At 32.5% G+C, this 16,076-nt stretch overlaps 1 protein-coding gene across 1 annotated transcript in view; it reads left to right on the top strand.

Annotated features, from left to right (window-relative positions):
* The window catches only part of LOC150094751 (uncharacterized), a 127,695-nt gene that overhangs the window by 106,513 nt on the left and 5,106 nt on the right, over positions 1 to 16,076 (top strand). The window contains exon 7 of the mRNA XM_090411019.1: positions 11,418 to 11,567. Coding sequence (XP_090267145.1) covers positions 11,418 to 11,567 — 150 coding nt within the window. The remainder of the gene's footprint in view (positions 1 to 11,417; positions 11,568 to 16,076) is intronic.

Here is a 16,076-nt window from a genome sequence, read left to right as displayed (position 1 = left end):
AAAAAAGCGAAGACCGTTTTATCAGTTGGGAAGGTGATGGCCTCTGTTTTTTGGGATTCCCAAAGAATTATCATGATAGACTATTTGGGAAAGGGTAAGACAATAACAGGAATCTATTATGCGTCATTGTTGGACCGTTTAAAAGAAGAACTGAAGAAAAAAAACAGCCAAGATTGGTGCACAAAAAAAGTGCTCTTTCATCAAGACAATGCACCATCCCATACATTGGCCATTGCAATGGCAAAATTGCACAAATTGAGGTTCAAATTGGTTCCACATTCACTGTATTCTCTGGACTTGGCTCTGTGCGACTTCCTCTTGTTCCCAAACTTAAAAATTTGACTTGGTGGGAAAAAATTTTCTTCGAACAAGGATGTCAACAAGGCTGTCAATGACTATTTTGCACAATTTGACAAATCCTACTTTTTAGATGGGATGAAGAAATTGGAAACTCGCTGGACTAAATGTGTAGACCTCCATGAAGACTGTATTGAGAAATAAAGGTGATTTTTTCCAAAAAAATGTGTTTAACTTATTTTTTACCAAACTTTTCAATCAATCCTCGTATTCTCCATCAATATTCAGTCCTCTTTTCTCATAGCATATTCAAGGGCTCTAGCAAATAATTTTGTGAGACAATCTCCCTCTCTGACTCCTTTTTTTTTTCTATTTCTCTTTCTTTTCCATTTAAATTTTTATTTATAAACCTCTCTCTCTCTCTCTCATATATATATATATATATATATATATATATGAGAGAGAGATAAACAATAAACACGAACAACGAAAGCCACCAACATGAAATAAATTGGACATCAACTTCAAACCTACACATCTGCCATGATGAGGTAGAGCGCCGCATTGTCGAGTCAAAAGAAATCACCTTGGACCCTTTTCATCTGAATAATAATCTTAGCTATAATTTGCCTGACTCTTTCAACTCTACTATTAGATACTGGAGATCGCGTGATTCCACACACGCACAGGTGTACAACAATAGAACTTTAACTTGGACTGTAGTTCAAGCTCTTAATAACTGTAATTTACAGTCGAATATTATGGCTTTATAATTGTATAGCTTTAGAGTGTGTCAATGTTAATTTCAGTGTCTTTTAATATCTTTCTATGTTCTCATCGCCTGATGAAGTCATTCTTGACGAAACATGTTGCGTTTTAAGTCAGTTAATTTAGAAAAATGAATATATATATATATATATATATATGAGTCAATATGTTAATATACATATCAACTGTTCCTATATGTTTTTTTAAAGCTTCAAGCATTTTACATAGGTCTATCAAGTTGAAGGCTTTTTTCATAATCTATGAAAGCCAAAGAAATTGGTATATTATATTCTTTTTGAATGATTTTCATGGCTTACTTACACTTGTACCAAAAATTATCTAAAATTTTATTATATATAAATTTTAATAATTATTAAAACCTCAAATATATTTTATTCAATGTTACATGTCAGGTAGACAGACTGTTAATTATATTCAAAACATGAATCACAATGAGACATAAATCATGCATATGTTAGCTAATATCTCAGTCGCAGTTGAAGTAGAGTATAGGATATTATGCTAATAGAGTTCAAAGGAACAATTGTAGAAAAGTTGCTTAAATAAAAAATAATTTAAAATAATTATTAATTAAAAAAAAACTTATGAAGAATTAATAGTGATAATTTTCCAAAACTGAGATTTGACATGCAGTCTGATCGTTTGAGGTTTGGACAGTTTTGTTGTATTTCATGTTTTTAAGTTTCAAGGAAAAGGCAATCAGATTTGAACTTGCTGGAATGAAAAAGTTTTTGTCTGGCTCTAAACATGTGATATAGTCTTGATGTTCTTCAATTCTAATCAAGGCAGAATGACCAGTCTGTCCAAAATAGCAAAGATGACATGAGTAAGGTACTTGATAGATACCTGGTAAGGAAAGAGATAGTAATGTATCCTTTATAGATGTAGAAAGGAAGACAGTTTCCTAGCTGGTTTGAAGGAAGTGTATAGATTGAATTTATGAGGGATCCTTGCTATTTGCTCTGAGGTTCTTTTTAAAGTAGGGTATTGAAATTCTTTATACGTCGGATTGTAGTCTGGTAGCTGGATGATAATTATCAATATAATTTTTTGAATGGTAGTTTTTGTTGTATCCATTACATATCAGATTGCTTTTAATTTTATTCAGTTAATCTAACAAAAGGGAATCAGAATAGCAGATTGTATAAGCTCTGTATAAAAACCTCTTGATAATACTCATTTTCTGTAATGAATGATGGTGTAGGGATGAGTGCATGTATCTGCCAGTAAAGGTTAGTTTCTAATAAACTGAAAATTCAACATGACATGTGGGATTGGGATTATGAATTATTAAGTTATCCAAAAAGGGTAGTTGGTTATTGGATTCATGTTCAATAGTGAACATGACACCAGAATACAAGATATTTATTTTTTCTAGGAACTGAAGTAATTCTGACTCAGGATTGGGACCAGACTGCAAATATATTATCAACCAAATGTAACCATATACAAAGGCGAGGAATTATAGTGTCAGAGTTCTTTTTCTAGATGTTATATAAAATAATCAGCCATTGCTGCTTCCAATGCTACCCATTGCTGTTTCTTCTATTTGTTTGAACGACTTATTATGTGATGTAAAATAGCCTGCATTGATGGTGAATTTAAATATGGTAACAATGTCATCTGGGAAATCAGATTATAAAAACTGAAGTCCCTTTTGTAGTGGTATGTTAGTTAGTGACTACATTAAAAGAAATCATAATCTTGTTATTAGACAGATATAGATCTTTTATTTTCACCAACATACCACTACAAGAGACTCTTCAGTTTTTACAGTCTGATTTCCCAGAAGACATTGTTAACCTATTTATATTCATCATGAATACAGGCTATTTTAATATAAATAGCCTAATAAGTTATTTAAACAAATAATAGAAGCAGCAATAAGTTACATGGAACATCTAGAAAAGAACTCTTTGACACTATAATTCCTCAGTTATGGTTACATTTTGTTGATAATATATTTGCAGTCTGATCCCATTCTGTGTCAGAATTACTTCAGCTCCTAGGAAAAATAAACTCCTTGTACTCCTGTATCAAGTTCTATTGAACGTGAATCCAATAACCAACTACCCTTTTTGGATACCTTTAATAATTCATTATCCCACAGGTCATGTTGAATTCAGTTTATTGGAAGCCAACTTTTACTGGCAGAACTGAATAAAATTAAAAGCAATCTGATATGTAATGGATACAACAAAACTACCATTAAAAAAATTATTGATAATTATCATCCTTCTACCAGACTACAATCCAATGTGAAAAAAATTTCAATACCCTACTTTAAAGGAACCTCAGAACAAATAACAAGGATTCTTTGTAAATTCAATCTATACACTTCCTTAAAACCAGCTCAGAAACAGTCTTCTTTCCTTACCAGGTATCCATCAAGTATCCTGTTCATGTCATCTTTTCTATTTTGGACAGACTGACCATTCTGCCTTGATTAGGATTGAAGAACATCAAGACTATATCACATTTTTGGAATCTGACAAGTCTGGCCTTGCTTCTCATGATGTTTCTTATTTGTATGATTCCAAAGCACAGAGTGTTTTGGAATCATACAAAACTTATTCATTCCAGCAACTTCAAATTTGATTGTCTTTTTCCTTGAAGCAAAACGTGAAAGTCTACAAAATCATTCAAACCTCAATCAATCGGACTGCATGCCAACATCCAAGTTTGGGAAGTGATCACTATTAATTGTTAAATTTTTTTAATTAGTAATTATTTAAAATTATTTTTTATCTATGCAACTTTCTACAACTGTTACTTTGAACTCTAATAGTGTAATATTGCATACTTCAGCTGCAACTAAGATGCACATGATATGACTCGTTATAGTGATTCATATTTCAAATGTAGTTAACAGTCTGTCTCCCTGGGCAACATCCATGTAACACTGGATGAAATATATTGGAGTTCTTGAATAAAATTTTATATCATTTTTGTACATGTGTAAACCATTAAAGTTTTTAAATATATCTAGCGCACATGTTCCATTAAAACTATTTATTATTATTATTATAATAAATTACTTCAGCTCCTAGGAAAAATAAACTCCTTGTACTCCCATATCAAGTTCACTATTGAATGTGAATCTGTTATTTTATTTTATTTGTTTATTTATTTATTTTTCATTACTTGATTTAAGGCTTGTAAATGACCTAAAGTTGAGAAAGATGTTCTGACATCGACTTGTTCTTTTGGTTGATGGAAATTTAATATATATTGTTTATTCTGCTATCTATAACTTTTGTAAAAAGCTTATGAAGGACTGGGAGAAAGGTTATAGGTTTATAAATTCTTGTCAGTTTTATTGCCTTTCTTATATGGAAGAATGATTTTTGCAGTATTTCAACTTTTTCCTGTTCTTAAACCCTAAATATACAATTCTGATAATTTTGTATGTAAGAAATCTCCATTTTTTTAACATTTCTATTAGTATTCCATCAAGTCCAAGTGCTTTTTCATTTTTATAAGTGCATGTTTTACTTCATCTTTGTATATTCATTATAGTTTTCAATATGTATTTCTCTATTGTTGGTATCTGTTACTTTTCCTTTATTTGTATATAATTTTTGATAAAATGTATCTATAATCTTCAACATGTTTGTTCTGTTTGTAATCAGTATTCGATGTTTATCTTTTACTCCTGTCATATAAAGATTACCTGCATTATCAAGAAGTTTTTTTTTTTATTTTCTTTGTGTTATTTTCTATTGCTGTTCTTATAATTTTTATATTGAAATGTCTTATCTCTTGTCTTAAATTTTTCCTTATTGTTTTGCTTTACTTTCTTCTATTCCTTTTTTTAATTTGTCTATTTATGCTCTTTTTGAATATCCAGATAAATTTCTGGCATTCTTATTATACTTTTTTTAGGATACTGTTGGAATTTTCAGTATTTGAAATTGGGTCATTTTTTAATGTGTTTTTCTACATTTACTTGAATTCTTCATTTTTCATTTGCAGGATTTCTAAGATTTTTCTGGTTTTCTTTTTTATCAGGTTTTTTCTTTTCATTCTTAGGTTCATTACTATTTTGCTTTGGACTAATCTATGATCTTTACTTATAATATTTGTCTTGTACCATATAAGGTTTATCTGTTAATATATAATCAGTTTAATTCTTGTTAGTTCCTGTTTCCAAGTCCATTTGTTTTTAGGTCTCTTTTTGGGGGAAAAACAAAAGTGCTCATTATTTTTTTATCCCCCCCCCAAATTACAGTAACATTTCTCCCCTTTCATTTCTGATGCCAATACCATTCTCACAGATGCTTCATTTGGATTTTTCCTTTTTATTTGCAATGAAATCGCTCATCAGAATATGAAAATATTTTTTACCATTTTCTAGAAGATGTATTAGGTTATGAACAAGTTATACTCCTTCATCTGTGTGTGGCTAGATGTATGAAGATGAACTTACGTGTGGATAGTCAGGGTTGGTTTTTTTTTTTTTTTTTTTTTTTTTTTTTTTTTTTTTTTTTTTTTTTTAATTTTTTTTTTTTATAATAACCTTAAGACACTGCTTCCCAAATTTATAGATGTTAAGGCCCCTTTGGAAAAATTAAAATATTTCACAGTCCCCATCGGAAAAAAAAAATTATAACACAGACATATATTAGTATAACATTTATTGTTTTTATATTCAATACAAAATATACACAGCGAATATTGCAAAAATCAAATGCAAATATTACATTTTTAGTATCTTACATACACATTTGACATGGTCTTAAAACATCTTAGATTTGTTTTCATTATTTCATGGTCCCCCTCAACAAAACTAATGGCCCACAGTTTGGGAAGCACTGCCTTAAGATACCTTTAACAGTTTCTTACTCAAAATATACATTACAGACTGTTTTAAGCCATTTTCTTATTATATCATATTTAGGGAAAGGAAGCAGATGGCTTAACATTATGTGAAATTTTCCTTTCATACAGTGTAACTTGTATCAAGTAAGAAGTTATTCTACTAAAGCTATCTTATATCTTGCATTAGCATTCATAAGATAGCTATAGTCTCTTTGTGGCATATATTTTTATTTATAGTAATTTCCCTTTTCACATTTTAATATATTTTTTAATAGAAGTTAACAATAATCTACCATTTATCTGTATCTGGCCTTCTAAACAATCCACTAACTGATCCCTACGCTTCAAATGACTTCTTTTAGAGCACTATGTAATTGTACTGCAGTTATCTAACCCTGCACTTATCTGAACTCGCCATTCTGATAATTTAAAGATCAGATAACTGGTAGGTTACTGTATTTCTGTCAGGTAAAACTTAATACTGTTATGGTATTTTAAATAAGTATTCATTATACAAATTAAGTGGATATTGAATCCAATATTATTTCACAGCCGAATATAGAAACTATTTGGCTGTGAAATATTGTTGGATTCAATATTCACTTCATTTGTATAATTTTGCATCGCCGAAGTGAAGCCTTTGGCTCTTTATTTCAGTAATAAGTATTCATTTTTATGTCGCATTTTCAAATTTTCTATTGATGGTGTCTGAAAGAACATTGCACAGAGAGATTTTTGTTATTGTTTAAGCTGACACCTAAAGTAATACAGGATCTTTTTTTTCCTTCTGTTATTTCATAGTGAAGAAAAGCAGACTCGTAATGATCCAACAGACTTATATTTTTCACTATTGCTTATTGAATAAAGTGGCATATGAGTTACTTTGGTGTTTTGATGTCTGTTTATGTTTTAGTATTTATATAGGTTAAGTTTTCGTTATATATATGATAATTTAAGTAAGTAATTAGGAAAAGAAAGCTGCATTTCATAGATATTTACAAAATAAATCAAATGCATCACTGTATGAAGAATATAAAATAATATGAAATAAAGTAAATAATGAGATAAAGAAAATTAAATTGGAATACTGGAATAACTGCTCCAAAGAATTAGAACATTATTTTTATAGTGTTCAAAGTATAATAGAGAATAATACAAACTCAAAAGAACTAAAAACAAATGTCGGATTGTAGAAATGGAAAGATTATTTTAAAATCTACACACAGAAGAGAATAAAGATAATATAACCATATGTAGAATGAACTATTAAAATATGGAAGGAAACAGTAAAAGAATTATCTGCTATCCTAAATACGGTATTTAAAGAAAGGAAAATGCTAAATAACTGGCAAAAAGAGTCTAATAATACCAGATTTTGAAAAAGGAGACAGGACAAATCTAGAGAACTACAGGTAAATAAATTTGTTTTGCACAACATTAAAATTTTGCACAAACATACAGTAGCAAATAAATTAATCTGAACACTCACATGTTAAGAAAAAAAGTTTAATTTTGCAAGAAAATAAGTACAAAAATTAAGTCCAACTCTATCTAATAATGTGTATTTGCTCCTCTGTTCCTAAGTTCATTAATTTGCTTAGATATGAACTCTACCAATATAGAACATATTTTCTTTTTTTTGCATCTCAAAACCATACTATAATGGACTGCATTAAATTTTTCTCTGTATCATAATTTAATTTTCCAAGTCTGTTTTTCACTATGGCTCACATTTTCTATTGGGTTAATGTCAGGAGAGTTACCTGGCCACTGAAGCAATTGGATGTTGTGATTTTTGAGGAACTCTTCACTTTTTTTGAAGTGTGGCAAGGAGCGAGATCCGATTGTAAGATGAGTTCTTTCTCTTTCTGGATCTGTGGGACTGCTCTTTTCTCCAATATTTTTATGTATTGGTCACTATCATCACTCATGCCTGTTGATGGTATGATGAAAGTGACCAATACATAAAAATATTGGAGAAAAGAGTGGTCCCACAGATCCAGAAAGAGAAAGAACTCATCTTACAATTGGATCTCGCTCCTTGCCACACTTCAAAAAAAGTGAAGAGTTCCTCAAAAATCACAACATCCAATTGCTTCAGTGGCCAGGTAACTCTCCTGACATTAACCCAATAGAAAATGTGAGCCATAGTGAAAAACAGACTTGGAAAATTAAATTATGATACAGAGAAAAATTTAATGCAGTCCATTATAGTATGGTTTTGAGATGCAAAAATAAGAAAATATGTTCTATATTGGTGGAGTTCATATCTATTCATAAAGCAACCCCAAAACATCTTTTTAGCTGAGTATTGAAGGTGGGCAGGAGAAGTCTTCTCAACCACTGGTTTGTGAACAATAGGTACTTGCTCTCCTTGGAAAAAGAAATGGCTCTTATCTGAGAATATGACTATCTTTATACACTTTTTTCAGGGTCTCTTTTTCTGCATAACCTTTTGAACAGGTTTTTTTTTTGTCTGTGGGCAGTCCTCCCTAATTCCAACAATGTTCAACGGACTCTCATGTCAGGAACATTAATCCTGCTAGCTACCAGGTCTCTATTTCAGTCTACCACAAACAATCTTAGATTCATTTTGCTTTTCCTAACTAGTAAACAATCTTGAGTGAGTGTAGTTTTCCTTTTCTGTCAGGAGAAAAGGTACTTATCTTCCAAAAACTCTTTAAAATCGCATTAACAGTACCCAAACCAACACTACACTCATTGACAATTTGTCTTTGAGTCATGAATGTGTGCTGAGAAAGAGTGCATATTTTTGAACGCTTTCATGGAGATGTATCCATTTTATAGCTACACAAAATGAATAAAACACTACGAATGTCGACTTGTTTACAGTATTAAAAATACACAACACTATTAATAAACATCATAGAGAGTTAAAACATTGAGCACTCAACCAAAATAGCGAACCAAAACCAAAAATAGTAAACCAGAACAACCAAAATTATTATGAACTAAAATGAAACCAAAAACACCATGAATATCGACTTGTTTACACTATTAAAAATACAAAAGACTATTAATAAACATCATAGAGACAGTTAAAACATGCAGCACTCAACTAAAATAGTGAACCAAAGCCAAAAATAGTAAACCGGAACTAAAACCAAAATGATTCTGAAGTAAACCAAAAACTTAACGAAAATTCGACTTGTTCGGATTAATTTGTTCATTGCTGTAATTGTAAAGATGATAATAAATAATTTGATTGAATTATCTTGATGAACAACAAGAATTTAGACAAACATAGATCAATAACAATATTTATATTAAACCAAACAATAGAGAAATCATTAGAATACAATGAACTTCTGTTGTTTTATTGATTTATTTAAAGCAGTTGATAGAATTCAATTAAGACATAATAATTACGTCAGAAATAAGAAAAATACTAAACATTTCAGAACTCAAAGAACAGTTCTATAATAAACAAGGGCAGACTGAAGAAATTAAAATAACAGTGTGCTTTAAACTCCGTAAATTTTCTGTGATTTATCATGTCAGTCTTCTTCCAGTTAATTCTATGAGCTGTATCGAAAGCATGGTCTGCAAGACCCAATTGGCCATAGTCAGGATTGTGGATGTATTTTTTTTATGTTCTGTGTGGATGATGGCTGATCTTCCTTTCTGTCCATAGCAGGCCTACTCACAGGAGCAGGAAACTATATATACCAGAAACTAAGAAAGGGGGGAGTTGGTCCTTATTGCCCCCCCCCCCCTTGGAGCAGATAAGAATAAGTTTCAAGTGGGGCTTGAAAGCTGCACAGAGGTTGTATTTCTTTAAAATTCTGCTATTTTTTCTGATATGCCTCAGATGTAGGGGATGGTGACTGCATTACTAAAAATCCTTCTGAAGAGAAGGTCTTGGATTGGAAGGAGGATTGATTCTTTTTTGATTCTGTGGGAACTACAGCCATTAATTTTAGGATCTGCAACTACTATCAAAAATCAACTTAACCAGAATAAATACAGTCGCATAGAACTTTCCAAAATATGGGAAACACTAATCTTCAAGATCTTAGTTTACATCAGGTGCAAACTTTGCTTGCTTACACTTGGATAATGGATTAAACCAAGTATATAATTTCTTGGTATCTTTAATTTATAATATAACCAAGTGAAAAACTTTCAACTATCTATCACACCTTATTTTAATAATAAGGTGTGACACCTTTTGGCAACTCATATAGGAAAATATGACTTCTGCATTACTTTAACCTTAGTATCTCACCTCTGGGTCTGGCTCCCACTGATGAGATCTCAATAAAAGACAAAACCAGTCTGGGTAGTGACCCTTCCCATAATGCATAGCATTATACATGTCTGCAAGGAGATGTGCTTTGCATTATGGGATACTAAGGCAAGTGATGTGAAGTCATACCACCTTTGCCACAAGTTGCCCCAGTCCTGAAAGATACTTCAGGCACAAACTTTGTTTGCTTACATTTGGATAATGGATTAAACCCAAGTATATAATTTTTTGGTATCTTTAATTTATGTACATGGCTTGTTATATTTGTTTACTAATGCAAGGAACTACATCTCAGTTTGTGGGATTGACTTAGATTGTTGACATGTGAAACTTAGCCAAGGATTATAGAAGTAAAGGGATATAGAATTGCCCATACTGGCAATGATAGTAGAATGATTGTGCCTACAGAGTGATAATGAAAGATGGCAAAATGTATGTGATGAATTTCATGGCTGTTTGATTTGAGGTTGAGATGAATAAAAAAGGATATCTAATAGAATGTTATTCATAGCCATGGGAATGTAGTTGGTAATGATTGTGAAATGTTTAAACACATTGGTTAGTAAAGTAAAAAATTGTATGATCCTAATGGGAAATTTTAATTTGAGAAATATGTTATTGGAAAAAGAAGAGTACTATATGAAAACAGAAGAAAATAGATTTTTGGAGTTTTGGAAGTGATATGAGGTTTTAGTGTTGAATTTGTGATAACCTTGCAGGTTGTAATTGTGAATTGAAGTATCAATACTGCCACCACTTGGTAAAAGTGATCATGAAGTGTTGACTTGGGAGGTAGCCAATCAGGAAAGGTTTCAGTCAAAAAGAGATGTGGGACTATAAGTTGGGTATTATGGAAGCTCTGCAATCAATATTGTTACCACAAGCTTCAAGGAAAACAGATTGATAGAGTATGGGAAATAGTTAAAACCCATATGGCAGCATTATATATTTGTATACCAAGAATCAGATGGATAAATAGAGTAGGTGTGAGATGGATGAACACTGAAATTAGGCATGAATTAGGAAATGACCAGGTCTATAAGAGATATATAATGAAAGGGAGGGTAATCTGAAAAGAATGTACTGCATTTTATTCAACATCAACATTTTATGATCAACTCCATATACTTTTTAGGTGGGTGGGATGAACCATAGTATAAATATTAATGTGTTTAATTGCTGATTCATTACAATTAATAGATAAATAGAATTTTATAAATAAATATTTTGAATTTTTCAGCTATGGAAAAGCTTTGCTTCCAGGTGAAGGTGCTGCCATGGCTGCCTATGTGGCTGAAGGGAAAAGAATTCCAAGAAGAGGAGAAATTGGACTAACCAGTGACCAGATAGAAGCTTTTGAATCTGTTGGCTATGTAATGAGTGGTAGTAGGTATGTGATACTAGTTAAAGTAAAATCATGCATGTCTGACTGCAACTAGACATTGAATATATTATAGTAAAGATAGAAAATAATAAAATATAAAGGTGTGTTTGCATGTTCAGATCTCTGTCATTTTATTTGCAAAAGTACAGGAAAACCTCACTTAATGCTAATTTGTTATGCGCAATAATCAGTTAGTGTGATTAAGTAAAATAATACCATTTCCCACTTTAAGCGAATGGTTAATCAAATAATGCGATTTTTTACATCATGTGAAATTTTTGTCGCCGTTCTACAGTGAGGGTGATTATGACAATTGTCAAATATTCAACATCGATGAAACTAGTCTCTTTTGGAAGCATATGCCAACAAAACCTTCCTAGCTAAAATTGAAGCATCTCAACCAGGATACAAAGTGTCTTGCACTTTTATTAGGAGGCAATGCAGAAAGTGACTTTAAACTCAAGCCTATGTTTGTTTATCATGCGCAAAATCCGAGATCATTTGTTGGATATGATGTAACCAACAAAACTGCCAGTAATTTGGAAATCAAATAAGGAGGCTTGGGTGACCAAAACTCTTTCCGAGGAGTGGCTCAGCTGTTAATTTTGTCTTGTTACAGACTACTGCAAGAAAAATAATCTTACCTTTAAAGCCCTTTTGTTATTGGATAATGCTCTCGGTCATCCTAGGAGACCTGCCGATCTTAATGAAAATGTGAAGATTGTTTTTTGCTCCAAAATACTACAACTTTACTTCAGCCGATGGACCAAGCAGTCATATCATCCTTTAAACCATATTTGTAGAACCTTTGTCCAAGCCTTTGAAGCAATGAGCAAACAGAAGGCAATTTCTTTACCTGAGTTTTGGAAAAAATACGATATCATGCAAGCAGTAGAAAATATTCATTTAGCATGGAAGTAAGTCACCACATTGATAACATTATTGAAGAAATTAGCATAATTGAATAAGAACTTGGATTTAATGAACTGGATAATGAAAATGTGAGAAACTTGCTCAATTCCCATTCAGAACGTTTAGGTGAGAATGATTTCCTTCAACTAGAAGAACAGCGTGCATATGAAGATGATGATAAGAAGTGCGAACAAGAAGAGAATGTTACAACTAAGAAGCTAACGACAAAAAGAACTTGAGCTAATTTTCAATCACATTGAGCATGCTAAGTAAATGTTGTTTGATGCTGATCCTATTATGGAACAAAGCTTGGAAGTATGCCAAAATCTTGATAAAGCGATCGCCAGCTATCGCAGATTGCATGACAAGATGAAAAAGTTGAGCACTCACTATTCAAATGATTTTTTTTTTGTAAAAAAAAAGTAGCTCAATCAAATGTTTAGACATTAAATAAAAATTTAAGCTATTGATTTTTATTAGCCTTGATGATTTTATCCTCTAAAATCATATATTTTTTTCAAATTTTTGCTAACTGATGGATGAATTATAATTATTCCTATTGTTTATTGTATTTGCTTAACACAATTTCACTTAGCATGCATTAATTGATGGATTAATTAATTGCATTAAGCAAGGTTTTCTTGTATATTACTCCAGATACTCAGTCATTATATTAAATTTATAAAATCAGCTACCAATTAGAGATAAATAAATTTAATAAAATTATTTGCTGTGTTTCAATCTTAACATTAATGTCATCTTTAGGAACATATATGAGTAAGAGTTTATAAGGCAGAACACCGGGTTGTTAATAAGATGTAGAGCTCCCAAGTATGTTTTGTCTATAGTGGAACAAGCTGTTCTCAGGCAAGGGCCTTAACTTTGCAGTCTGTCCCCAAAAAAAAGTACTTAAAAAGATTTTGTTAGCAAAAGTTGAATGAGCTACTTCTGTCTTATCTCAACAAGAGGCTTCATTGGCTCAATTCAATTCAGCACTTGCTATAAATTCAGTGAAACCTCCTATTAATAATCTTTCACCTTTAGGATGGGCTGCTCTGAATAACCTAAGAAACAATGCTGAAATAGTGATTCGGATGATTATAACTACAAAATTAGACATCTTCTTAATGCTGACACTTACTCCATTATGGATCATGAACCTACTAGAGAGCTGAGCTTCAAAATCGCACCAGTAATCTCTCCGATCTTCTTATCCTCTGACTCCATGTCTATATGGGACTCCCAAAATTCATAAAGAAGGCACACCTCTTTGTCCAATAGTAGAAAGGATAGATTCTCCAATATACCTTCTTGTCAAACAGCTAGCTAAACTACCTGAGGAATTGACAGGATAATCACCATCCTTTGTTAAAAACTCTAAGCATTTTGTTTCCAGCAATTCAGGAAATCATCATCAGCAACATTATCCTTGATGAACTTGACATTTTACCAAGCTCTGTTATTATTATTATTATTACATGACACCTCCAAGGAGTCCAAAGATTCATCGAGGGAGGGCGCATACTCTACAACTCTCCGTCTCCACCACTCATTCCACCAGCTACAGCGAACTGCAACTGCCATCATCATCATCTACACCAACACCATCTACTACCCATCACCACCACTATTATTTTCACAGACAATCACAAACATCCATGCCCGTGGCGGGATTTGAACCCGCAGCCTTTTGGCTGGATAGCAGATATGCTAACCACTCGGCCAACCAGGCCAGCAAGCTTTTTTACCAAGCTTTAATATAGCTTGGTAAAATTTGTTGGCTACTACTACTTTGATAAATTCTCAAAAAAGGTTATGGCACTCCATAAACATTGTGTCTCATCTTGATATTTCAAATATAAAAACAATGTATGCAAACAGAACTCTGGTCTAGCTATGAGCAGTTCTCTTTTGCCAGATTTAGCAAATTTTTATATGGAAACATTTGCGAAAAGGTCCCAGAAGAATACCATCATGAATCAGAATTATAGAAAAGGTACATTCATGATATATTCTTAGTCTGGATCTTCTGGATCCAGAATCCATACTCCCATTTCTGGATCTTCGGCTAAAGCTCCCACTGATGAAACCTCAATAAAGGTCGAAACCAGTCCGGTAGTGACCCTTCTCATAATCCATAGCGTACATATCATTATACATGTCCGTATGGATATGAGTCTTGCATTATGGGATACTAAGGTAATTGATATGGTCATTAGCTTCTATATACAAGCAGCTCAGTCATAAAATAACTTTACATGCAAACTTTGTTTGCATACATTTGGCTAAAGGATAATACCAAGAATATAATTTCTTGGCATCTTTAATTTATAGCATAACCAAGTGAAAAAACTTTCAAAATACTTATATAAGACATCAGTGGCAATCCATTCCAATCACTCACTATTCTATGAGAAAAAGAATCTAGCTCTTATCCCCATTCTTTAAGGCATTCATTCTTAACTTCCAAGAACGTGCTCTTTTCTGTACCCTACCCTCCATAAAATAAAAAATTCCAACTACTGAAGTCCTGTATTATCTTTTCAGAATTTGTAAGACTCGATCATATTATCCCTCTTTCTCCTTTTTGCTAGTGTCTCTCTCTCTATGTTCGCTGGGCATCTACAGATGCCGTATGGTCACTCCGATGCTCGGTGATGTTCCACACCAGGCCTTGCCATGTAGTCCTGTTGTTTGCTTTTCTGGCAGCCTCAACTCTCTGAAGATCAGTCACTCCACACACACACACACACCATCCATCCATCTCATTGATGGTCTCCCCTGCTTCTTTTTCCAGGAACTTTACCTTCTATTACTGTTCTAAGAAGTCCTCTTTCCATCCTTTCTATGTGTCCAAAATATTTTAACTTTCTTTTGTCAATATCCTTAAGGAGCCTTACAGTTCTACTAATCTTTTCTATCACCCATTCATTTGTACGCCTTTCAGTATATGATATCCTCAACAGCCTTCTGTAACACCACATCTCAGAAGCAGATATCCATTTCTTATCCGACTTCTTTAGGTTCCAAGTCGTGCATCCATAAGTCGCTTTTGGAAAAACAACTGCATCTAAAATCCTCAACTTTGTTCCCATGGAGATAGATCCATCCTTCCAGATTTTAGACAGGTCTCTGACTGTTGTTTTAGCCATTCCTAACCTTTTTCTGAACAGCAATTCTTCACATTAATAATGGATCCCAGGTACTCAAACTTGCTGACTTCCTCAATTCTTTCTCCATTAAGATACACTTGTTTCTCAAGAGCTTCTCTGTTCGTTTTTCCTTTGAGAACCATGATCTTTGTCTTGCTAGAATTGAGTTGAAGTCCTCTGTTATTACTGATCTTGTTAACTTTGTCAAGAATTAGTCCTAGTTCTTCCATGTCATTACAAAGGAGTACTGTATCATCAGCGTACCTCAGATTACTGATCAATCTACCTCCTATCCTAATTCCTGTCATGAGCTCATCCAATGCTTCACGCATGATGTCCTCTGCATATATACTAAACAATTGAGGAGAAAGTAAACATCCTTGTCTAACTCCTTTTCCAACTTGAAGCCAGTCAGTCAATCCAACACCTGTTCTTACTGTGGCTTCTTGCT

Source organism: Typopeltis vanoorti, chromosome 21, assembly GCF_054136105.1.
Source record: "Typopeltis vanoorti isolate ZY-2024b chromosome 21, IOZ_Tvanoo_1.0, whole genome shotgun sequence".
Taxonomy (NCBI): domain Eukaryota; kingdom Metazoa; phylum Arthropoda; class Arachnida; order Uropygi; family Thelyphonidae; genus Typopeltis; species Typopeltis vanoorti.
This window is presented reverse-complemented; position numbering and strand designations above follow the sequence as displayed.